Here is a 24,071-nt window from a genome sequence, read left to right on the forward strand (position 1 = left end):
CCCCTTCATTTCGTGCTCGGCAAGCCTGCCACCGCGTACCGGATATGTTGGCGATGTTACAGAGACGCTGCACCTTGGTTTCTGTGCGCAATGCGTACGATGCTCGACCCCGCCGACCAAAACTACACGTGCCCAACTGAAGACATTCCCGGTGGTTGTGCAGCAGCTGTTGAGGCTGTTGCTGGCTGAAATCCATCCTGAGCTGTTGCAACACGGCTAACGCGGGCACGTCCCTATGCACAGCAAATAGCTGTTCCAAGCCAACAGCGGCGTCCATGTCACCGACAAGGCTCTAAACGTCTTATCTGTTCTTATGTTTAATTAAGTTTATGTATGTTATACTTTGCGCAACTTTGTAATTTGACTTTGCTCTGAACAAGGTGCTGTATACGTTGCACTACCAAAAACGCGACCGTTTGCTTGCACACAACTGCCTCTTCGCCAGACGCTTCCTCTTCCCGCGGCAGTTTCACGAGCCCAGTCTTGCAAGCTACGACGTAGGCTTTCGGTGCTTTCAGTTACTGCAAAGCAGCCACGCAATAGTCCAGCCTGCATGCCGCGTGCGGCTGTGGCCAACGTGCCCACCTGCGCAACGCGCTGGCGCACCTCGTCCTTTTTCGCCAAGAAAATTTATATACACTTATACACGCGCATTTTGCGAATCGCACGCGCGCATCCGCGCGTTAAAACTCGCTCCTGGCTTTGGGCGTCTTGTACGGAGTGTTTATTCGGCACAGTACGACCCGACACATTTCTGCGAGGGGCTGCTTAAAGATGCCTAGTAATAGAGATTAGGCAAGGTTATGCAGAAGGCTTTACAGCTGGGCGAAGTATTGCGTTATGGCAATTTCACACTGACACACTGACATGACTGGGGCCCCGCCCCAAAAGAGATTTCGGGTGACGATGGTGTACCGCATGACCTGCAAATATATTGGAGGTAAATGTTACAACAAGAACACATCTGCCGGGATTGGTTTTGCGATGTAATTCGGGATGTTGGCACGCACATACCGAGCGCACACACCTCACGAACCGAGCAGCGAGGAAGAACTGCACCCCGCTGATCCTATCCTCATTATTCCAGTAACCTTGACAGACAGGCAGATTTTCTATACATTAAAAAGAAGAACTCTAAGTACCCAGCACCGAGTACTACACACAAGGCGAACTATGCATACACGAGAAACAACCAAAAGAACGAGCAGGGCTCCCCGCGCACTGTCAGGAGTCAATGCGCATATGAGGAAATGGCAAGGGGCCCCTGCAAAACAGCTTCATTTCGGTCTCAATTGCTCATTGCAAGCACCCATGGGCCTGAGGACGCATGCGGTTAGCCGGGGCATAGGTAACCCCAAATCACCGCATTTAAAAAAAATGCTCCAGTCCGGGATTATTAAGGGTCCTTATTGACAGCTTGTACAAAGCTGCAAAGCTTCTACCTCCGCACAAATGTTCCAAAACTCCTTGTGGCATTGGCATTCAGACCAGTCCCAGGAGTATTTTTTAACCGTTAAACCAGGGAGCGCGATACTCGTGCGAATCCACACATGAAAGGGTATCTATCGCACCCGCCGCATCCATTCAGGGCCCATTATCATTCAGGTCTATGGACATGCGTGCACTGCCGCCGCCTGGCTAGACTTGACTTTCCCCGTGGGAATCCCTGTCGGGCGTCGCCGCAGAGGAAACAAAGCTCGCGCGCGGAGGGAGGGGGCTGCAGACGCGGGGAACGTTCACGGGCTCTGCGGGGCCTCCTTCATGTCCCGTCTGGTGGGTGGCCTCACCAGCGGCAGGCGACGACGGGAAGGGGGCGGGGGATGTTCATTTGTCCTTTTTGAAGTCCCTGATCAGCTCAGAAGCCGCAATTAACAGGTTAGGGACTTGGCAGCTGCTAACGTCCAGCAGGTCTGATAGGCGGACGCAAGACGTACATGCAAGACTGACTGGGGCCAACGGACATTTCGCACAACTCGCACCGCTGTGAGCTCAGCTACAGCGCTATACCCCCCTGGTAGGGAAACAAAGCTACGGGACTCGCGCCGCAAGCCCTTATAAAGTTGCGTACGCCAACCCCAGTACACACACACACACACAAGCCACCAAGAGGTCCTGGAGGGGCAAAGTTCGCAATGCCGCCGACTGGGCCTCTTAATGGGCCACATAAAGTCAACGTCGACATGATGTCGTACGGAAAGGTTGTGGCTTGTGGATGTGCGCGCCATGGAGGGTGCACAGCCCCACCACCCAAAGCCCACCAGATGAGGTCTGGACAGTACATTCCCCCCTGCAACCTGGTGCAGCCTAGGGATCAGCACTCCTGTTCTCCGGGGGACTGTGCTGCTGCTGCATTCCAGGCGTGCTTCCTTGCGGTTTCCTGTACATAGGCTATGCATTAGTGATTTTCGAGCTTGCATACGTTGCTTAATGCGTGCCGTACCAGACATACTTTTATGGCACGGGATTGCCATTTGAAGCTTCGATACCGACTCCCTAACTCTCTCTCTCTCATACACACACATACAGACAAAAGCACTAGCAAGCCAAGAAAAGGACTTGCCCGAACATCGCTCTTGCAGCTAAAGCCATAAAATAACAAATGCAACCACGCAAATGCAGTTTAAGCAGTGCCGTGACGTGGGCTATGCGTCATGGTCGTCGAGAGGCGCTCCTCACACCATCATCTCCTTTCGTCATGTTGCGTTTGCTTTCGAAGGGCTGTCAACTCAGCATGCAGGTGCGGGGCCCACGGGGGCCTTCTACACCCATGCCATATTTGCATGCATATCGGCTCTAGCCGCACGCAAACATTAGCGCAAACACCAGCCGCAGCGTCCGCAACCCACCGCACACACCATGCGGGAGTGCATCTGCCATTCTTGTGTGTGACAACATGGTTCTGAATATTGAGACAGCCGCACCGAGGTGGTACCTATGTGGGTATAATTTGGTTCCCAATAACTCGGTGCGCCTCGCACCGCACTCAATGCCGTGCTTCCACTCCCCCGTTCGCATTTCTACCGCTCGGGGTTGGGGTTGGGTTATCTAGCCTGGTCGTGTCAGTAAAGTACCTTGACAAGAGCTCCCTAGTCTCGAGGGCGCCAGTTCAGTCCAGTCCAGTTCACTCAGTTCCACGGAATGCAACGAGGTGGAGCGGGCCCAGCACCGGATGGTCTGCGCCGGAGCCCCAGTCACCCCGGCCCCGTCCGCGCCCCCATGAAGCTGCTAAGGTACAGCTCTTGCCGTACTTATATTAGTGGAGTTCCTGCATACATAACTGGTGAAGGGTGCTAAGAAGCTGCCTCTGCATCGACTTGCGGCTGTGGCTGCTGCTGCCGCGGCTGTTGGGCCGGCACTTCGCACTGGGGCTGCGGGTCTAGGTGGATTTGCAGCTGCGGCTGCACTGATGCAGCCACCAGCTGTCTGCCCTCCTGCCGCGCCACGTCCTGCTGAATGAGGGCCAGCTGCTTGACCACCTCGGCGGCCGCGGGCCTCCGCAGCGGGTCGTGGTCCCACAGCCTCTCCATGAGGCGCTGCAGCTTGTGCGGCAGGCGCTCGGGCGGTATGTTGGACAGCGGCAGGCGGTCCTGGTTGATGGTGACCGCGTAGGCCACCACCAGCGGGTCGCAGCCCTGCCAGGGAACCAGGCCGCTGAGCATCTCCCACAGCAACACACCTGGGCAAGTTCACACACCAGGAAGGGGTGAGGGAGGGATTGACAGGGCGGGTCAGGGGCCAGGGGGGAGGGAGTCAGTCAGAGAAAGGAAAGCGCTCTTCCAAGAGGAAAGGAGCAGTGCACCCTTGCATGCGAGAAAGACCAGGAAAAGGGAGGGAGGGGGGGAGGTGAGGGGAGGGAGATGAAGGAAAGGATGCAGAGGGGAGGTGAAGGGAGAAAAACAGCCGCGGGATCGACCCTGGCAAGGAAAGGAGCACGGCTTTGACTGAAGTTGCGACAACATATCAGCGCCTGCACCTAAAAGACACCAACGCACTCGTCACCGCGACCCCAAGCTGAACACCCACCCAAGCTGTACATGTCGCTCTTGTCCGTGACCACGTTGTTCGTAATATCGTACAACTCTGTGGGGGAGTGCACAACCCGTGATAGGGACAGCGGGTTCAGCTACAAGATATAGCTTCGTGGCAACTGGCACACGCCGCCTACTTGCGGTGCATATTCTGTCTTGACATACATACGTACATACATGAAACCCATTTGGGCCCAGAGGTAGCGCACACGCGAGCAGGTAGCATAGGGAACACAAAGCAGCAGAAAACCATGCATGCTGCTGGGCTGTCTTTGCAAAGATCGGAGTCATCGGAATCATCCCCTCTCCTGCCCTCAACGGGCGCCCAGTGAGGTCGGCCACAAGGGTGCCAAGTGCCGGATGCAATGAATCGACATGCAAACGGACAGACAGACAGACAAGCGACCAAAGAAAGATGGACTGGGCATGCCATGCGTCAGGCTTGAACCCCGTATAGTACGCCTCCTTACCTGGCGCCATGTACGGAGGCTGCAGAGCACGGCAGAGCAAGGCCACACGGCCGTCACCAGGGACCGAGGAGGGAGGGAGGCAGGGGCAGGTGGGCAAGGGGTTGTTGAGCTGGGTATGCCAGCTGGGGGCCACCCTAGATGTGTGTGGGGGGGGGGCACCTTAGGCCAGCCCGGCTCACCCAGGTAGGAGGGGTCAAATGCAATCCTCATTAGCATTTTCACTGGAGCTCTAGACGCAGAGCACCGTCTTTCTTTGTTGCAGGTTCCAAATGAGACGTACCCTCACCTCCAGTGAATCCCAGAACTTACAGAAATCAGAGAAAACGATGCTGATCATATTTAGAGCGCAATCCCATTACCTATCAAGCAAGCGCGGTAAAACATTACTTGAATAATGGACATATATGGTAGGATTAGAGATAATAAATTCTTTCGAAGACGTTTTTTCAAACACGCAAGTCTCGTGCTTTTGTCTTACATTATAAAAATATCAGCATCAGCAAATTTCGCATTATCTAGACATGTACCAATGTTGCTCGCGGGCAGGCAGCTTCGTCGTCCCACAGGTTCAACAACGCTGTGAAGACACCCACCGACTGTGTTTGTTGCCCCGTGGACATGCGCTGCCCCCATGCATGCGCGCACACCTATGTGTGGCAGGCACCACGCACATACATCCCCACCCTAACCCCACCTAAAATTCCCCAACACACACAAGTACGCAGTGAGAACGTCATGCGCAACAAAGGACGCAAGCCAGGCTTCGAAGGCAAGACGCGACGCGGAACGTATGCAAGCGACATGACACAATCCCTCCCCCCCTCCCCCTCCCGCCCGTAAGCCTCCCGGGCCTCTCACCGTGCCCGCCTCGGGGTGCCGGGTGACCAGCACGCTGCTGCGCAGCCGGGACAGACCAAAGTCCTGAGGGAAGAGGGCCCAAGCAAGGAGAGGAAGGGAAGGAGAGGCTCCAGGGTATATGGAGTCCTCAATACCCAACCCTGAGTAACCTCCCACCACCTCGGGAGCTAACACTGCCAAGCAAAGAAAGGGGAAGCGGAGGCTTCCGACGCAGTGACGTGCGCTATCCGGCATCATGTAGGTGTCCCCAAAGCACCACTAGCGTTAGCAGTAGCAGTAGCAGTAGCAGTAGCAGTAGCACAAAGATCAAGAGATGGACGAGGAGGCGGAGGCGGAGCGCCCGGGATTTGACACTCCCTCGCGTGAGCTCCTAACAGTAAGTCCTCATGTTTCCTAAATCCCCGCACCCCCCCCAGTCAACAATAGCCTCCTCCTCTCTCCCTTTCCCCCTGTCACTGCCCCACCCCTCTCGACCCACCGTCAGCTTCACAACCGGTCGGGGTCCATAGGGGTCGTTGAGCAACACGTTGCCTGGCTGCGGAGGGGACGGTGGAGGAGGGGGTGGGGGAGGAGGGCCGATGGCGAGTGATGAAAGGGTGAATGGCGAAGAGGGCTTGCAGCGGACCCAGGATTGCGGCAATAGGCCGATAGCGGTCCACCGGGCCAACATTCCGCAGTTCCTTCACTCATTCCATACGAGGCCCGGGGACTAGGTAGTGCGATTGCGCGCGTGTGGGGAGATATAAACAGCCGTTACCCCCAACTCCTTTCTCTCGTCGCATCGCATCTTCCCACGCGCCCTCACAACCCCTTCCAACCCGCGCACACGCATGACGTGAATGAGGCCACCAGGCAAAAATGTTCCCCCAACATCCATGCGTCCCGAACAGCACGCGCGCCTCTCTCACCTCCCCCCACTGCCTTACCTTAAGGTCCCGGTGCACAATCGTGGGGTGCAGGTACTCCAGGCCCCGGGCCACCTCCAGCCCCACATGCAACACCTTATCCAGCGGCATGAGCATGAATCCCCGATCGCTAATCTCGCGACCGCCCTCGCCGCCGCTACTGCCGCCGCAGCCGCAGCCGTCGCTTCTGCTGCTGGCCCCACCTCGCACAGAGGACGTGCCTAGCTGCACCTCCTGCCCCGTACTTGTTGGCGCTGCCTGTTGTGGCGGCCCCGGCTGTGGTATCGCATGTATGAGTCGGTCCAGGGAGGTGTCCATCAGCTCCATCACCAGACACAGCCGTGGCGGGGTCACACACGCCGCCAGCAGCCGCACCACATTGGGGTGCTGGCAGCGACCCAGCACCTCCACCTCCTGCACGTAGCTCTGCAGAGCTGCCGGCCCGCCCGCACCGCTCCACTGGGACAGGTCGGGCACCAGCTTGACCGCCACACGCTGCCCGCCGTACAGACCCTCCACCACGCGGCCAAAGTTCCTCGAGTCGCAAGTGCACGTAACGGGGCCGGGGAGGTGACGTTGGACAGGTGAGGGGCTGGGTACGGGGTGGTTGGTAACGGGTACAGGGTACCGTGTGTGATGTGGGAGTGCGGAGGGGGCCCTCGCGAGGGGGAGTACGCCATGCACGCACGCGAACGCGGGCGCAGCCAACCCGCTAAAGCACAAACCCGCGCTCTGCAAGTTTTTACCCCCAACCACTCAGCTACCTGACCCCTTCCCCACTTACCCCTGGCCCCTCACCACCGGCAGCAGCTTGACCTCCGTGTCGCACTGCACATCCAGCTTCAGGTCGGAGCGGTGCGGAGTGAAGGGGGTCACAATCACCAGCGCATCCGGAGCCAGGATGTAGCCGCCTACTGCTTGCCATACCGTACCGTGTCGTACAGGAACCGCCCATGGCCATGCACACACACATGGGGAGGAAGGATAGTTCAAATGACAACCAGATCCAACATCGCACGTCTTCCTGTCCCTCACATGCCACGGAGCCGACGAAGACGACCAGAATGATAGGCGCTGGCAGGGGGCCAGTGTGAGGTGGAGGACGCGTGAGCCGACCTCCTACCACAACCGCAACCGTAACCGCCAGAGGGGTGAAGGCGGAATGGGGAGGCCACAAGTCCTCAGCCCAGCTTTCCCTTCACACGGGGCCCATCAACTCGACCAAGCTAAAGCAATGGCAGCACTCATACCCGGGTGCAGGCGCGCAGGGAAGCGCGTGGTGGACACACCTGCACAGCGGCCCTCGAGGTAGCGGGACCCCCGCCCTCCCTCACCTGACGTCCCCGCCAGAACCTTGACCTCGGCAGTTTCCGCGGTAGTGCTGGACATCACCGCATGTGCTCGCCGGGCCGCTTCCCCATACCCAGCGTCCAGTCGGTTGCGGGGCCCTGCCCCCCCTCCCTTGCTAGGCTGCCGCTGAAGTACGTCGGTGCTCCCCTGGGACCCCACAGGATCCAGAGACTCCGAGGAGCGGCCCTTGCACAGCTGGGCGCCCGCAGGGGGGGAGTCGGCGCCCGAGGCGGCCGCGAGCTTGTCGCTGAGGGCGGACAGCGAGGCCACACAGGGCGATCAGTAAAGGGAAGTCCGGGAGGGAAAGGGCGCAAGGGGGCGAATGCATGTGGCGATGGGAGGTGCTAAAAGAAAAAAATCATCATTATCATGGGCGGTGGTTGATTCCCCGGCCCCTTCATTAGTGCCCCCGGTGGTGGCACCGCCTACATACATACATGCATACCTACATACGCACCTGCCATCGGAGTGCCCGGGCAGCCTCCACCCGGCTCTTCTGTCTGCTCGCCAGTACCGAGCGGCCAGGAACCAGACGAATACCGCGGCTACAGTTGTGATGAGGAGAACTGTAGAGGGAGGAGGAGGTGTGCAGTGTGATCGCATCATCATCATCATCATTATGGGGTGGGGATGGGGGTGGGCGTGGGGGGAAAAACGGTCAGCAGCTGCAAGGCAGCAAACTGGGCAAACGCCGTCCGTACATCCTTGGTACGGCACCACGTTCAGGTCAAGAGGTATGTGCACCGCACGTAGCACATCGCAAACATCAAAGGCGGGGGGCACCAAAGGGGACTAGTTTGGTGCAGCCCAAGGGGACCCTTCAAGCTCGGAGGGAGAATACAAGTACATCCCGGCGGGTCGTAGTGTGAGTGGGAGTTGCGTGTTGGCGTGTTCAACATATTCCCTGGTGCTACTGGCGCTTGGTAGGTCACGCGGTGGTACCTACCCTTCCTGGCGACTGCTCTGAATGCCATTGGAGTTGTGCAGTGCGCACCTGTGCTGCCATATCCTTTCCCCCCAAGACTCCCTAACAGTGACACCCCCCCCCCCAAATTCATTTCTCCATTCAATCATTCCCCACGTAGTAGTGGCCAGAATGTCGTCCCCGAAACGGCAAGTGCAGCTCTCCCAGCTGTGCAGCTCGCGGCCGCCAGTGAGGTGTGCCCCGGGTAGTGCTGACTCCCCCCCCCTGGTCTACCCGGTGGTGGAGGTTGGGGGAAGACGAACCACGAACGAGTGAAACTGATGCCAAGGAGGGTGGGGGTGGGGTTTGGCGTGCTCACCTCCCAGCACGCAGGGCAGCACTACCACAAGCAGCGGTAATCCAGCCCTGCCGCGGTTCGACCCCGACACCTCCCCCCCCCCAGGTCGCACGGACACTGCCGCCGCGGCGACCGACGGTGGCAGTGAGGGCCCCGGCGCTGATGGCCGCTGCGGCGACAACCTCACCGCCACTCGCTGCGTCGAGCTCATGTACAGAAAGCATGCAGTGGGTCCCAGCTCCTGCAGCCGCACCCGGCGTGAGACAAGCGTACCGTAAAGTATACCGCCACGTGGGGTAAGGGTTGTCGCTGAGGCGTAAGGGATATTGAGTGCCAGGGCAATGACACAGGCAGCAGGTGCCGTGCTACTGTGCTATCGTACCGTCTTTTTCCACGCTATGACAATGTGTCCAATTGGGGGTTTTCGGAATAGAGGAGTGCAAGGTCACACACACACACACACACACAGATGCCCTGGAGACATGGACGATACCGTGATGATTATATTGTGACTCCCAACCGACCGATTGCGATGCTGAGGGAGGTACATGATGTGTGTATCCGGAGGCGGCCAATTGGATGCGAGTGGAACTTCCGACTCCCTGGCAGCCACGGAACGCGTCCGGCTTGTCCGCGTGTCCGTTACCTTCCTCTACCTTCCTACGACCCTGGCGGGACCTTTACCTCGCCACACAGGAGCTGCGGCCCCACCCCAAACCCCCATCCCTCAGACCTCAGATCGACCCCGCGGTCCTGGCAACAGCTGCCGGCCTCCGTGTATGCACGGCACCTCGCACCACCTTCCCACAGCTATGTCGGGAGGACCCCACTCAGTTACGCCCTCTCCACGGGTGATGCCTCCTCACTCTCACCCAACCCTATGGGCCCCACCTTGAGGCACGTCTCCGTCATCACCGCAACACACGCAAACTGCATATTGAGCAGCCGCAGGAAGATATTGGTCGGCCACAGTTGGCCCTGCTCGTCGGGGTCCTGGCCGGACATAGCTACGTCCTGGTACAACCCCCGCAGTGGCCAGCACCGCTCCAGGGGGTGCACGTCGCTGCTGTTGGAGCAGTTGAGGGCCTGGGCGGGAAGTGTGGGGCGCAGCTGCTGGACACCAGGGAAGGCGGCGGGGCGGGTCATGTTGTTCAGCGTGGCCGCCTGGAGGCCCGGAGGCCAGCACACGGCTGCGGTTGAGCATGGAGCAGGCGGGCAGGGAAGGGAGGAAAGGCGGTTGCGGGGTTACCCATGCCGGTATCCAATAGCGGTGAGCTTAAGGAGGCGTGACATAAAGGGCTGGTTTAGGAAGCGTTAGGGGAGGAAACAGATGGATGGTTGCGGCTTCATTCGCCTTTACATCCCTTTCCAAAGCGGCCGCTGCAAAGGCAACGTACCGGGGATGTCCAGCCTTCGCGGTGCACACGCGCTCTTGGTGCCAAGCTACCCCGCGAAAATCCCCACAAGAAGAGAACCCGGAGCAACCAAATAATGAATTTGCACAAAACCATCATCCTGGACCACCCCACGGCCTAACCACCCCAACCCCGGTATCCCAACAGCCCCAGCTGTACGGCGATTCTCATCAGGAGTTCGGCCTCAATTCTAGGCCAGAGGCCTTCCTCCCGCCCACCCCCCAAATCCTGCAAGCAGGTACAACACCACAGCTGAAATCTGCTCCGGATATCGCTGGATTAAACTTACCATGTACGAGCATGCCATTTTGCAAGACCACGAACGACCCGCTCTCGTTCGCGGGGCAGGGCGCCAGGAGGTCGACACCTGGGGACTGCAGCCCCAGGCGCGCCCTGTTCTGTATATTGATGAACCCGGTCACCATTAGAGTTACCCCCTCCGCAAGGCGGACCTGTGGACGTACAGTCATGGGACCGTGCCCATGTTGACTGAGAACATTGAAGGAGGGAGGGAGGGCCCTATGCCGCGACCTTTTCCATAGCTTTTCCTTACAGAATTGTCACTTGATGTAATAGTAAGGATGGGCATAGTTGTCCCCAGCGAGGCCTGTATGGTGACATTACGTCGTAATAGGAGGGGCCGGACTAATCCTTCCCAGGCCGATCCATCGACGTGGAGGTCGTTCTCTACTAACAGGACTGAAACGTCATCTGCTGCGAGGGCTTGTGCAAACTCAACACCGTTGCGAATTGGAACTGCGCGGCAATCGGCATGCTTCAAAGAAATAAGTCCAAGTAAGCTTATCCACAGCGTTACACTGAGGACCATGACTGTTGTAAGGGTAGCAATGAACACCTTTAGATAACGAATACATTTGATAACTAGTAAGCTACGTCATGTCAAAGAAGTTGGCAAGAGTAAGAGATTGGGTCGCAACATGCATAATGCAAGGCTCTAGGAGTTGCCATATGTTCGGACAGTTGTTCACCGTAAGGCCCGGACCAACGGGCAGCGTGGAACGCCAATTGTCTGCAAATGTGTTACCTGTACCTCTACAATATCATCAGACTCGCTGTAACTATCCATTGTTACGTATGCCGCCGAAACCGCGGTCACCGGGCCCCAACAACCATGCCGTACAAAGATGGGACGCATGCTTACCGTCTGTCGGAAGTGCCAAGAGCAGCTTCGTGCTGGAGCCATGGCTCTGGCATACCAAATGATGGAGCAATCAATCGCTGGAAAGTTGTACCCGAAAACGCATTGTGCGCAAAACCGTCCGCCCCTGCTGCTGGCCCAGCTGGGGATGCTCCCTGACAGCTGCCTGCTGCACCATGGCTCCAGGACCCGTGATGTCCTCCGACTGTCTTACTCTAATCGAGTCCCCCGGCTGTGCTCCGTCCTCAAGGTTAATGCTCAGGGTGCATCCGGGAGCTACAGCTGACTTCGGCAGCATAATGTGGTCTAAAGCAGCGGTCCCACAGTGTAAGGGCAAGAATGCTTAACCATCCTCACTTCCCAGGCTGGTTGGTAGCTGCTTGGCCTTTGTAAGCTCATCAGCTGTTGGGTCTCCCCCGACCCCAAGATAGGTGGTGAGTGACAGCCACCATATCAGTAGTGGTGTGGAGAGCGGGCTACGCACGGTGGTGGTCTGCACAGTGCCACAGGTGAACTGCGCGGCCCTAAAACCAGATGGCACTGGCGGACCAGAGGTTTTGCTAGACACCAACATCCATCCCGCCTACAGGTGCCACCGCACCGCATCGGTGCAGCCGCATAACTAAACGTTACACTGGACCCACCGGCCCCAGGTCCCACCGTCCAGTCTACCATGGCCAGCATCTAGCAGCCTCAAGCACATACATACCGAATCAGCAAAACCAACCTCCCTCTGCACCACGTAACTATTGAGGCTTTGTGCCCCAACACCATTGACTGCATTATTCCTGTGTCCTCCATCGGCTAGCATATGCGCACGAAGTGCTCAGGTCCATGCACTGCAGAGGACTAAGTTAACGGCTACAGTCCTTCAAGCGCTGCTCCCTTGGCCGCCATACGAGCCGCAAGGCGCTCGCGTGCCGTCTGCGGCTTGCCTGCAGAATCCCTTCGTGCAGCCGCTACTCCTCCTTCACCGGACAAATCGTGAGGCGCACTAACCGCCGTCCCAGTGCCGCGCGACTGAGATCCGCAGGTGCGGCCCGGAGGTACCGAGTCGCCACTCAGAGCTGGAGGCTCTTGCCTCCGCCATCCAGTAACCAAAGTTTCCTCCGTCTTGGCCACACTACTCTCACGTTCCTGTGGTAAGAGTACAAGGGGAAGCCTTACAAAGCTCACGAGTGCAGCGTACAGGTAAACATAACATACTTTATACTCAGGTCAGGGCACTACTGGTAAGGCACGGACCATTGCCCCCGGGAGATCCCGGGATCGAGACCTGTCAGGGTCGAAAATCCTTCCGATGGTGGAAGGTAAAGTGCCCCTAGTCGATGGACAGTGGTAATCTGGGATAAAGTTGACTCGCGAGCCGACCAGGAATGGAGTTGGGCCGCCGTCTATCCGGCAGGTTCTGTTGGATGCTGGTGGTGGGTGCGGAACCTAAGCGATCCACTGAGTGACTAGATGAGGGTGCCCCGAAATACCGGGGAAGGCAGGGTTTCGCCGGGTAGCAGCCACGGGTGAAGATATGCCCCCCTGTCCCACACACATGAATGGGACAGCAGGTAAGCACAGCATACCGCAAAATATACCTAAAGGCTGCGGCCAAGGCAACACTTAACATTATGTTGCACATATAGCAAACATATAGCTCAAGTGCGGCCTGCTCACCTCCAGGAGACCTGGACGACCACGTGGATCCTGATGGCGTGAAGCGCCTGCTGGAAATGACGTTGCTGCCGCCTCTTTGGCCTGTACTGACCCAGTGCTGCCGACTTCCGTCACATCTCCACTTGATGCTGCAGCAGCTGCGTCAGCAGGTCCTCCTGTGTTTACAGGTCTGGGCCGCCGCAGCTTAGGTGCCGAAACGGGCTCGCCATCGTCATCACTCAGCACCACCCCGAAGCGATTCGGCCTCCGACCACCAGCGCCAACAGCTACCTTGACGTCACCCTCCGAAGGGCCCTCACGAACTCGTCCAGGCGCTGCCGTAATGGACGCATTATCATGAGTACTAGCGGTTGCGCCATCTGCCCGTCTTGCAGCAGCTTCGCGGGCAGCGCTGATCGCATTCAAAAGGTTGCTCGTGTCGCCTCGGGCAGGTTCCCGGTCCTGTGGGGCATGGTGCATAACCCGATGCTGCGACAGCTCCTGCTCATCCTCATCTTCGTCCGGCAGCGAACTGACGTCTGCACGAGCACCACGCCTGCGCATGAGCGGCTTCCCATCCGTGTCAGCGGTTCCTCTGGTGTGTGAACCCTGGCGACCTCCCAATGCCCGTTCCCGTCGCGTCGCCCGTGCCTGACCTGGCGGACGACCGCCTGCGACCTCATCATGACCATCATCAGCACCCTGTGTCGTCGTTTGCGACCAAATCGCCAGCTGTGGTCGCAACGTCCGCACCAACAGCGGCTTATCGCCACCTGACCCTTCATGCTCCTCCAAGTGCACGGCTGCACGGGCATTCTGCCGTGAAGCTTGACGCACAAAATCCATGGCCCCCTCCTGCGCCCGCACCTTCTGCGGCTTACGGGCGGGTACCTCATCATCATCATCATCATCATCATCATCATTCCCGGAAGACCCTGCAACCCCGGCGGCCTGACCTTCCGTGGACGGCTTCTGGAAACGGACAGTACGGTCCTGGCCCCGTCGTCTGCGGGTTGCTTCGCTGCCACGGGCAATGCTTCCAGTGGCAGGCGGCATCTCCTCGCTTTCTTTCTGTTTCGCTTCCTGCTCATCACCAACCTGTTGCTGTCCATCAAGCCGCGAAGCTGACTTAGTCGCTGCATTGTTTAAATCCCCCGCTCCGCGCTTGACCTGCACGCTTCTCTTCTCCCGCTGCTGGCGCGGCACCTCTAGGGATGAAGCTCGCTCGCTCAAGTTCTCGTCAAACAATGCGCCTGACCCTCCTTGGCCCGCATAGTGTCCCTGATCAACAGGTCGGGACCGTGATGACGGCCGCGGAGCAGGGTATAGCGCAACCCCGCCCTCCCCTCTGTCGATCATTGTCCCCTCCACCGTGGAGTCCTGCGTCGTCCTGTCGCGCCGGCGGGGTGCTGCGCGCTCAGCTGCATCACCCGCGGATAGATGTTCAAACTGCGGTGCCGGCCTCGCCACCCCGTCATCGCTGTCAGCCCTTAGGTTGCTGCGACGCTGCAGCTGCGGACGGCGAGGCTTCCGGGACTCTCCCAGCCCGTCCAGGCCTGCATCTGACACGGCTTCACCCTCTGCCTCCTGACGCCGTGCTCCAGGCAGAACGGTTGATGTCTCCCGCCTTCGCTGGGTAATGGTGTCAGCTCCAATGGCGCTTTCATCCCCAGTGTGTTCAGGGACTGCGCCCCGAATGGCCGTGGCACCAGCGCCTGGCTGTATCCCAACCTGGGCATCCCTCTTGTCCGTGGCGGATCCCGCCTCAGGTAGCACGGATTCGCGTTTGCGTGGTGCAGGGGACTCGGCCGCGTCCACCACCCGAGCCACATCTGCTGCACCGGGCGCTGCTGGGCCCCCCGAAGCTCTGTGTCCGGCCTCTGGGCTGTGGGCTAGTGCGGCTGCATCCCTCCATCCATCACGCCCGTGTGCTCCGTCCTCATCAGAGCGCAGCTCGACCCGTATCCTGTCAAGCAGCCCTAAGGAATGCTGCTGCTCCAGAGGCTGTCGCACCGGCACGGGTTGCGCTGGTGCGGTTTCGGGTGCTGGCTCCGGCAGCTTGGTGAGCAGCTCGCTCAGCGGCCCCAGTGACGGCAGCAGAAGTTCCAGAGGAGCTACAGCCCCACAAACGTACGCCAACGACTCCAGTGCAATCTGTTCGTTGCAAGTTTTAAGTTACAATCTGTTTGTAAGGATCAGACAGTCCACAGGCACCGTTTAGCTCCTCCACGTATCTAGCCAGCACCCCCGGTGGCTGCACCCACTACCGGTGACGCGGCTCCGTATGTTCAGCGCATGGCGTCATGCAAAGCAGCTACCCCAAGGTTGTCCCAATCATAGTTATAACATGCATGTTCGTTACCACAACTGTCGTTCATGCCGATCCGTTCGTTAGTACCAGTATTCAATCGGCGGGAGGTCCCACCCACCTGGACATCAGACTCCGCAAACGTTCGTAGAGCTTTCACGGCCCTGGAGACGTATGCAGCCAAAAAGGAACCCTGAGCGGTGGCATCCTTGCTCGCCCCTTCTCCTGTGTTGCTCGACACAAGACGTGAGAGTGACGCGTGCACCTTCTCGCACACGGCATCGTAACTTGCCAACACCCCCTGGCGGAGCACGGCTACTGCCGGTCTGGACGCAAGGGGTGCAAGGCCCTCCGCCAGAGCTTTCAGCTCGGGGAGCAGCATGTGCAGGCAAGTGAGACCTGCAGGTGCTCCCGCGCCTGACCGCACGTCAGGCCTCGGGAAGAGCACCGGCAGCTGCTCCTGCAGGGAACATGGAAGAGGCGTTAGACAAACGGCAGGCAAGCGGACCGGCTTGACGTTCGTCGGCCCACCGCCACCTGGAAAAAAAGTGCGAGAAATGGTGAACGGCTTCGCGCTCATTGCGTACGCCCGATATTTGTAATAAGGCCATTCTAATACTAAGACCATTCTTTCATGGTTATCATCATGATCACCGAAATCGCCATCCATCATCATGAATACCGCATTCCTGGCTGTGCATTCTGCCGCTGTCGTGAGCACATGTTACGTGATGGCGAGCCGACATGGTGTACACAACAGCGCACTCAATATACCGGACGGCTGAAGAAAGATAACTTTACTCCTTAACCGACCTGGAATGTGCAGGAGGTCGCGTCTGGGTGTTGGGCCGTGCCTCCATTTACTCCACTAATCCCGGGAAAGCCGCCGGGTAGGTGGTCAGTAGTGGCACTGGCCCCGCGCATTGGAAAAGGCCCTGGCGCCGAACTGCTTCCCGCGACCGCCTGCAGAGCAGCGTTCGTCGCATCCACAGACGCAGATGCGGACGCCTCCTCACGCAGACGATGCAGATGGCGCCGAACAATTGCTACCATCAAAACAGACAGGGGCGGGCGGAACGAGGTTCATTGGAACGGTTTTGTCAGGCAGGTATAGCATGCCCAAGCCTCCATTCCAAACACACTGCTTTCCGAAAACGATACCTTTGACCTGCTAAGCGCGGCGTTGCAAGGGATGTGACGTAAGCGTAACAATGACTGCTGGGACCGCAAAAGCAATGCAGTTCTTGCGACATGCAAGCGGTGGCCGTGAAGTAAAAATTTGCATATTTGCTCTTAAGGTGCCCTAAGTCTTCTTCACTTCTTCGCATCTTCACGTCTCGCTTTCACAGCCAGGCGACCCGCTCTACTGCCGCGTACGCACCTCTGCCCTCCCCGCTTACCTTCCAACAGCGGCCAGAGCTCTCCCATGAAAGCTACCCGTAGAGCCAGTCCGTGACTTGACTCCAGCGCCACGCAAAACACGAGCGCGAGCCCCACGCACAGCAGCGCTCCAACTGCCATGCCTGTTGCCACGAATGGCGTTAGCGCGTGGCGGCAGAGGAGGGCGGCGCAATGCCGGGCCTCGTCCGAAGCCCATTGTACGACCAGCGCCGACACCGGCGGTAGCACGGCCTCCGCCTGGCTGCTGCTAGGGGGCCCAGAGCCCCTGGCGGCTGCTGCCTTTGCGGGCCGGTCGGAGGACTCCAGGGCTCCCGCACTGTATGCAGGACTCGGGAACACAGCCCGCACGTCCTCCGCAGCGGCGCCAATCGCCAGGAATGTACGCTGTGCCAGTCCACCAGCGTACTCAACACCGTCGGGATCACCACCAGCTAGCTGACAACAAGGGGGAAATTGGAGGGCACTAACGAAGGTGTCTTTGCCAGAATGCATTCATCGTTCCCTTCCCTCCTCTGCACAGCAACAGGACATAGGTACAGACAGCAGACCAGCAGTTCCCGCGTGAGTCAATGACCCCACCCCACGGCGCACCCACCTGCGGAGTGCTGCTTCAACAAGTGCTGCTGGGCCGCACGGACGCGCAGCGAATGGCAGCCCAACAGGGCTTGGGTGGCTTGGCTTGGCCCAACGATGAGACCGAGGTTCTGAAAACAATGCACAAAGTGTTCATATTCACTTTGCAGTGCACTGATGCCCCAGCAAGCAGGCCGTCTCATTGGTCATCTACCTACCTGTGCTGCCTGACGCCGCTCCAGTGTACTGCTGTTCGTCTGCAACAACTGGCGCTGCAGCTCCTCTATTAGGATCGCCTTCTGAGCTGCAAGGGCGCCTTCAAACGCATACCGCCAACCCGGAATACTTCCATTGCTCCCCTGAACGGGCAGTCGTACATGCAGAGGCATCAGTGGAACCACCCAATAGTGGCGCATGAAACATCAGTGCGCATGGTCCGAAGTACCTGGGATGCAAGCTGTGCTCCATCTCTGTCAACAACTGCGATTATGTCTCGTCCTGCATCCAAAAGCGACCTTGCCAACGAAACCTCCTGTTCCGCTACCGCAACCTGTGCCCACGGAACGTGCCACCGGCCTGGGTGAGACTGTGCACCATCCAGGGCCCCTCAGAAGGCTAGGCAAGGAAATTTGGTACACCGTGTTGGACGAGACCAACCTGCAACTCTTGCAACAGCCCCGCCTGCAGGGAAAGGATGCTTTCCCACGTCGAAGGTCCCTCCTGACCGCTCGGCAATTCACTGCGAGCCAGATCGCCATCAAGCGGTGACGATGTCGTACCCTGCGTGGCCATGGTAAGCAATACACGCCAGCCTTAACAGCTACACAAGGCCGTACACTATAAATGTGCCGATTCCCGATGGTAACTGGACTGTCCTTACGACGTTCGAGGACACAGCGAACAAACAACCAATGTTTCCGGTCCGTGGGTGATGTGGTCCGGGCGACGGGGCCCCAGGTATTGAATCCTGGGTATTGAACGCAATGGGGGCCTGGATGGGGACCTGAGTGATCCGGGGACGTTGATGTTACACAGCAGCTTCCGGGCACTTCCCTGGTCGGTCTCAAGGGACCCAAATCCTGGACCCAAATGCTCCGGAAATGCAAGACCGCTGCAGCCGCGGTCACACAGATTACGGAAAGCTTCTAAGGGGTTCGTAGAGCTTGTAAAGGGCATAAATAGACGGCAACATGTAAGATTAAGACACGGGATTTGTGTCAGCGTGCCACCGCATGCTTGGTTACCACTTGGCGGCATCGTGGCGCAAGTGCCCATGTCCGCTATACATGGCTCAAAGTAGCGCACGCAGACAGAATTAACCATCGATCCGTTCTGCACGCGAATGGCTGCAGGACAACAGGTGCCTATTGCTTCTGGTGCTGTGCCCCTTTGCCCACCTGCTTGGGGAAGGCAGGTAGGTCCACGAGGTTGGCCACGACAGCCACGCTACCAGAGACATAGTTGCGAAGCTCGTCAACAAGGACTTCGACATCTTGTATGTTGCGACTAGCTTCCAGGAAGTCCTTGTGATGCGCGTGGACGACCTTCTGCACCTGTCCATGCAATACACGCTGGTGTTACATCTGAGGACTAGTCAGCTTTATTACACGTACCTCTCACCTCTTGCTTGCAGTAATCACTCAACTGCACAAGCTCATTTCGGGCCTGGTCAAGCTCTTTCTCGGAGTTTAGCAGACCAATAAATTCGGCAGGATCGAAGTCCTCCCGTTGAAACCACTGAACAGCTTCATCTTTTCGTGCAAGAAATTGTCCTGCAAAGTCGAGTGCATTAGTCAAAACAAGGAAAACAGGCAGGTTGCCATCACGAGGAATCACACCAGTTTTGCGTTTAGAGCTCCCAGTTGCCTTAAGCTTGGGCCTGCGCCATAACCAAGATATATTACGAATCGACAAAGCGGAAGATTGCACAAGTCAGCAACCTACTTTGGCATGATAAGCCTCTCTTTTGCATCGCAGCTATAATTATGCGAATGGATAAGTGATATATTTTATCAGAATCTTAAAATCCATTTTGGGGACTGCTATTGTTCGCTAACTGTTTCAACTGACGCCGTAATCTGCCGCGATGTCCTGCCCGAGGACATACGAGGCTGCAGCTCCTTGTGCGCCAAAGACGCCTCATGTGAAACGAGACTCCTGCATTGGCAACAGCATACATGGTTCCCCATCCACGCGCTTGCGCCTTATGCCTCCTGCAACTGTTTGTAGTTTTTTAGTAACCGCAGTCGAAACTTAATGACATCGTATGCCTTCCTGGTAAAGTCCTATTCGCTTTGCATGCTCAAGCACAAGACCGCGATCCCCGACCGCAATAGTTTCATGCAGGGTCGTATCATGATGAGCTCTGATGGTCACCATTCCAAGAGGGTATATGCTGATTTGCACTCCACGTACTCCGCATGTAGGAACGCTGCGGATTTCGCCTCCTGGATTTAGCGCCCTGTTAGTGCGCCCTGGCCCGACTAGCTGGACACTCAGTGCAAGCGATAGGGCCCACAGTGTTGTGCGAAGTTGTCTGGACCCGTTCGGGGCCCGCTGTAATAAACCGCATGCTGGATATGGTGGTAAAAAAAACCTTTAATCCGCACCATCGTCCAAGCCAGCGGCGTCCAGACACAAGCCGTCGCTACCACCGCCACCACGGCATACATAGGAACTGGCACTCCTACGTCCCCACACTTATCCTCGCTGGCGGCATCGCCATCAAAATAACCGCCATGATCTGCGGTGCCATAGTCATCTCGTCACAATGGCAGTTGCAATGCAACAGGACTTTGTGCGTGCGTTCCATTTGCACATCACGTCTGTGCCATCACGTCTGTCTGTTTGTCCATCTATGATTGTGTGAAGTAGGGGAGTTATCGCTTCACCCATTGCTGTCCCAACCTTTCCGGATGACATCTGCTCCACCACCAAAAGAGTCTGCCTCCTGCCGTTGATCCTAAAGCAGCGACCCTGTGCATGACATAATTGTCACGTGCGCGAATAAAAAGAAACAAAATGAAATTACAGACAAAAAAGTTCATACTTGCACATAACCGCCTGCCGACCTCTCGAGTGTTTGAGAGGTGGTGAAATGGGAGGTGGCCCCCCATCTTATGGACGGTGTAGGACGTGATAAAATCAACTTCCGAGCTGACCAGGAACTAAGTTGAGGCGCCGTTGATCCGCTAGATTTGGTTGGATGCTGGTGGTGAGTTGCCAAACTCAAAGAGTACACTCTGAAGTCGGATGGGGTGAATGGATTAGGGTGCCCCTCTAGCAGGGGAGAGCAGGGAATTGCCTCGGGAAGGAGGCCACTGGTGTAGCTTTACCACCCGGTAACAACATCAACCAGGCTTTCGCTTCCCTCCTGCCGTGTGCATCTAAGTAAGCAGCATGTATAGTACATTCCACTGTTTCCCTTCCAGTGCTGCCCGTCTCACTGCCGACAACAAAAGGCCATGTACGGTATAAGTTACGGGTAGCTGGACAATCCTAAGAAATCCAGAGATATGGTCTAGAAAGGAAAGAGGAAAGGGAAGGTGGGTGGGCTCGTCAAAAGAGCCGTCGTCAGATTTTGCACAATATGTTGTGGATTTCTCCTTCCAGCGCAAGTTGTAGCGATGGAACTTTAGTGCGACTGGTGTGGACCGGTCCCAGCAGGCCTGGCGCCGCCAACAGCCCGAGGTGTGCCGAGAGAATTGGTGGATAGTCATGGATGTACTGATGCATTGAAGATGACCTTGCGCGTACAGGTTGCTAATGTGTGCTTGGACCGAGCCGGGGCGCCCGGCTCCACATCGTGTTCCCTATGGCTGGCAGCGCTGCCAAGTACCCTTCCTTCATTCGTTGGAGGGTCGGCCTGGAGTTCCCCAAATGCCCAGTCCGGCACTTTCAACTGCATATGAGACTATATGCCAGCAATGGACCCCCGACAGCTGGCATAAGATTCGGAACCAGTCCTACAAGCTGCATAGCTGGCTTGCACAGCGTCGGCCTTGGGTGAGCCTGCTGAACTGTGATCCAGTGTCACTTTTGACGTTCTTTGAGGAACATTGGATCACCGCTCACCCAGGCAGGGTTCATGCAGATCGCCGGCCTTGCCCTGCAACCTTGCAGGGGGCCATCTCTCACTTGGCAACTGCTTTCAACTAAGTGTAGCGGCTCTAAACTCCATCACAAAAAGCTTCCAGTGCCGCCCGGGACCTCAAATGCCTGCCTGGATGCATTGACTAGTAGCCCGAGGAAGCACAGGTGTTGCACCGGGATGAGGTGGCACTTCTTAAAACTCAACATAAAACCTAGGGCTACCAAAATCATGACCACCATACGGCAGAGGAACTAATCTCGATCTTTGTGTTGGCTGCTGCCACATAATCATCGATGAGGAAAGTGAGATGGGCTCCATAGTCCCACACAGGCTGGAACACCTCTAACTTCATGTTCGTGTACAGAAAGCAAGCCAGGGAGATACCAAAGGGCATGTGAGCCCAGTACATGAGACACCCTAACCACTCCACCACCAGGAACCACAGCCTACAAGATGAGGGCCTGCACTCATACACGATGTGCACCTTCTCCTTCACCACCGGCAGATTCCGTGGATGCCATCAGTTTTCCAGTATCCAGAATGCTGCTCACAGTGTCATGCAGCACGAGCAGCAGCACACAGACCTGTGTGCAGGCATTCCCTTCAGCTTCAAGCTGCCTGATGGAGTAGAGGCCATGCACTCTGCCATGTCATCAAGCCCCGCCATTGAGCTGGCATCCTTGATGCAGATCACATGCCTACACGGACCACGGAAGCTTTTGTGACGGAGTTTAGAGCCGCTACACAACTAACCATGTGGCAGGTGGCTCGCATAGCGGGTAAGATTATAGCCATGAGTTTGGCAGTGTCACTGGCACCCTTGCATAGTAGGTTAGTGGGAAGAGTGTTGCAGGGCAAGTGCTCCTGGGATGAGGCGGTGGGACAACCGCAGCATGTCTTGGATGCAGCGGCAACTTTCCTGGAGGTCCTCCATACTAGGGATGGGAGGGCATGGTGGTGGAATGGAGCGCCATTCAATTACAGATTGCAGGTGACGCCTCGGAGAAGGCATATGCAGCCCTTCTACCCAACCGTGAGCTTGGAGATGCAGTCATGCAAGTTCCCTTCTCCAAGGATGTGATCCAGCAATTGGTGGAGGGCCGCCTCAGCAGCACGGTGCGAGAACTATGGGCAGCCACATTGGTGTTGGAATGGCTGCAGGAGCAGGCACCGGAACTGATCTGTGGACTTGTAAACTTAGGGTTTGAGTGCAGTACCAGATGGATAGCCAGCCTGCTCACTTCTGTATTCTGGGACAGAAGGGTACGGGCCAATACCTGGAGGAAGTGGCACGGCTGTATAGAGTTAGTGCTTGTTCCGACATGGAATTTGAGACAGTGTGGTATCCCCAAACAGCAGCTCAGCAGCAGGCGGATTGTATCAGCAAGGAAGAGGATGTCACCCAGTGGAGCTTGCATCCCGAGGTTTATCAACAGCTCTTACACCGCCCCTCATTGCAGGGGCGCTACCTGGACATTGACTGTTTTGAGGATGCCACCAACACCAAGGTTCCTGGCCGTTTCTTCACAGCACGATGGAATCCATCATCAATGTACAGTTCGAACAGGGTAGTGGTGTAACTTGCGGTGTGACTAATCAAACTATGATGGCGTGAGCAATGGTACAGCCTGTTGGGGGGGTAGGTAATTACCGACTGGTGCCTGGCCTACTCAGTGACCTACCTCCACTCTCACTGCTGGACCTGCACCTCTTCCGATAGCAATCAAGCTGGGAAACCTCTTGGCAGGGAGGGCGCCACTGCTACACACAGCACACCCAAAGAAGCCCTTGTTGTTTGGCTCTATGGTACCGGTCTTGTCGTACACTGTGCCCGGTTGTCCACAACATACCCGGGCTCCACCCGGTATCATCCGCAAGGTGATGAAGGGTAGCGCATTCACGCATTTTGCCTCCGACAACAAGATTGATAACTCGGTCCTGGGGCGGGGATTATCAAAGGGCAATTATAACATATTGAAAAGATTATCCAATTTTCCTGCACGGTTCCTGATGTGCCAGGATGTTATTCACGCAACTATTGTCCCATTCCCACACTCGCATCCCCTTGCTCTGGATTCGGGTTGTAATCCTCATAAAACTCACAAGGAAGAGCTTGCGGAGGGGGACGGGTCTCACGAGCGTGCCGGCACCCTCTGCGGCCTTGGCCTCCCTGGCTTTGCAGTCAGTTTGTGCCGCTTTCGCGTCCCCTAAGCGCAGGCCATCGATGTCCGACACAAAGTCCTGGAAAGCCTTGCGAAACATCTCTGATGGGGCAATTGGCGCCATAGTGGAATGCGAGCACTCGGTCTAGAAGGTTGCCAGCGTAGAAAATTGCTGTGGCCTTATGTCCCTGGGTGTCATTGCAATCGCCACCATACTGAGCCCAGATAGATGCATACGAGGTGGCGCCGACATCGATTACCTTCGCGTCGTCCTCGGGTCGAAGCGCCCGCACGGCCTGCCACAGGTCCAATTCCAACATGTCCTCTGCTACAGGTTTCTCATGAATAGGATTGCAGAGGCTTTGATGAGAATACGCAACAGTAGGACAGGCAAACGTGCGGTATAAAGGAAGAAAGGGCACAGGCTTCCTCTAATGGTA

The 24,071-nt window shown here is 57.1% G+C and overlaps 4 protein-coding genes across 4 annotated transcripts in view; 1 reads left to right on the forward strand and 3 right to left on the reverse strand.

Moving 5' to 3' along the window:
* VOLCADRAFT_103392 (uncharacterized protein) overlaps positions 1-396 on the forward strand; it is a gene marked incomplete at its 5' end in the record, with an annotated part of 6,521 nt that extends 6,125 nt beyond the window's left edge. Inside the window, one exon of the mRNA XM_002947114.1 lies at positions 244-396. Coding sequence (XP_002947160.1) covers positions 244-296 — 53 coding nt within the window. The 3' untranslated portion in view covers positions 297-396. The remainder of the gene's footprint in view (positions 1-243) is intronic.
* Positions 397-3,290: 2,894 nt separating this feature from the next.
* Positions 3,291-4,835, reverse strand: VOLCADRAFT_87539 (uncharacterized protein; the record flags this gene model as incomplete). Its single annotated transcript, XM_002947252.1, has 4 exons — positions 3,291-3,676; positions 4,024-4,080; positions 4,499-4,517; positions 4,785-4,835. 4 exons carry the CDS (start codon positions 4,833-4,835, stop codon positions 3,291-3,293), a joined length of 513 nt encoding a protein of 170 aa, XP_002947298.1.
* Positions 4,836-5,013: 178 nt separating this feature from the next.
* VOLCADRAFT_87540 (uncharacterized protein) lies at positions 5,014-11,745 on the reverse strand (the record flags this gene model as incomplete). Its single annotated transcript, XM_002947253.1, has 12 exons — positions 5,014-5,145; positions 5,357-5,419; positions 5,835-5,891; positions 6,283-6,853; positions 7,046-7,172; positions 7,297-7,335; positions 7,596-7,858; positions 8,069-8,177; positions 8,895-9,114; positions 9,765-10,063; positions 10,578-10,740; positions 11,542-11,745. The coding sequence occupies 12 exons, from the start codon at positions 11,743-11,745 to the stop codon at positions 5,014-5,016; spliced, it is 2,247 nt and encodes a 748-aa protein (XP_002947299.1).
* Positions 11,746-12,308: 563 nt separating this feature from the next.
* Positions 12,309-24,050, reverse strand: VOLCADRAFT_103393 (uncharacterized protein; the record flags this gene model as incomplete). Its single annotated transcript, XM_002947254.1, has 17 exons — positions 23,892-24,050; positions 23,573-23,819; positions 23,152-23,379; positions 21,954-22,053; positions 18,997-19,148; positions 18,774-18,929; positions 18,257-18,379; positions 18,034-18,156; positions 17,822-17,926; positions 17,595-17,735; positions 17,399-17,426; positions 16,803-17,234; positions 15,911-16,110; positions 15,524-15,862; positions 15,108-15,248; positions 13,116-14,858; positions 12,309-12,584 (listed from the first exon to the last, which is right to left on the reverse strand). The coding sequence occupies exons 2-17, from the start codon at positions 23,753-23,755 to the stop codon at positions 12,309-12,311; spliced, it is 4,470 nt and encodes a 1,489-aa protein (XP_002947300.1). The 5' UTR covers positions 23,756-23,819; positions 23,892-24,050.
* Positions 24,051-24,071: the final 21 nt, after the last annotated feature.

Source organism: Volvox carteri (genome assembly GCF_000143455.1).
Source record: "Volvox carteri f. nagariensis unplaced genomic scaffold VOLCAscaffold_5, whole genome shotgun sequence".
NCBI classification, from domain to species: domain Eukaryota; kingdom Viridiplantae; phylum Chlorophyta; class Chlorophyceae; order Chlamydomonadales; family Volvocaceae; genus Volvox; species Volvox carteri.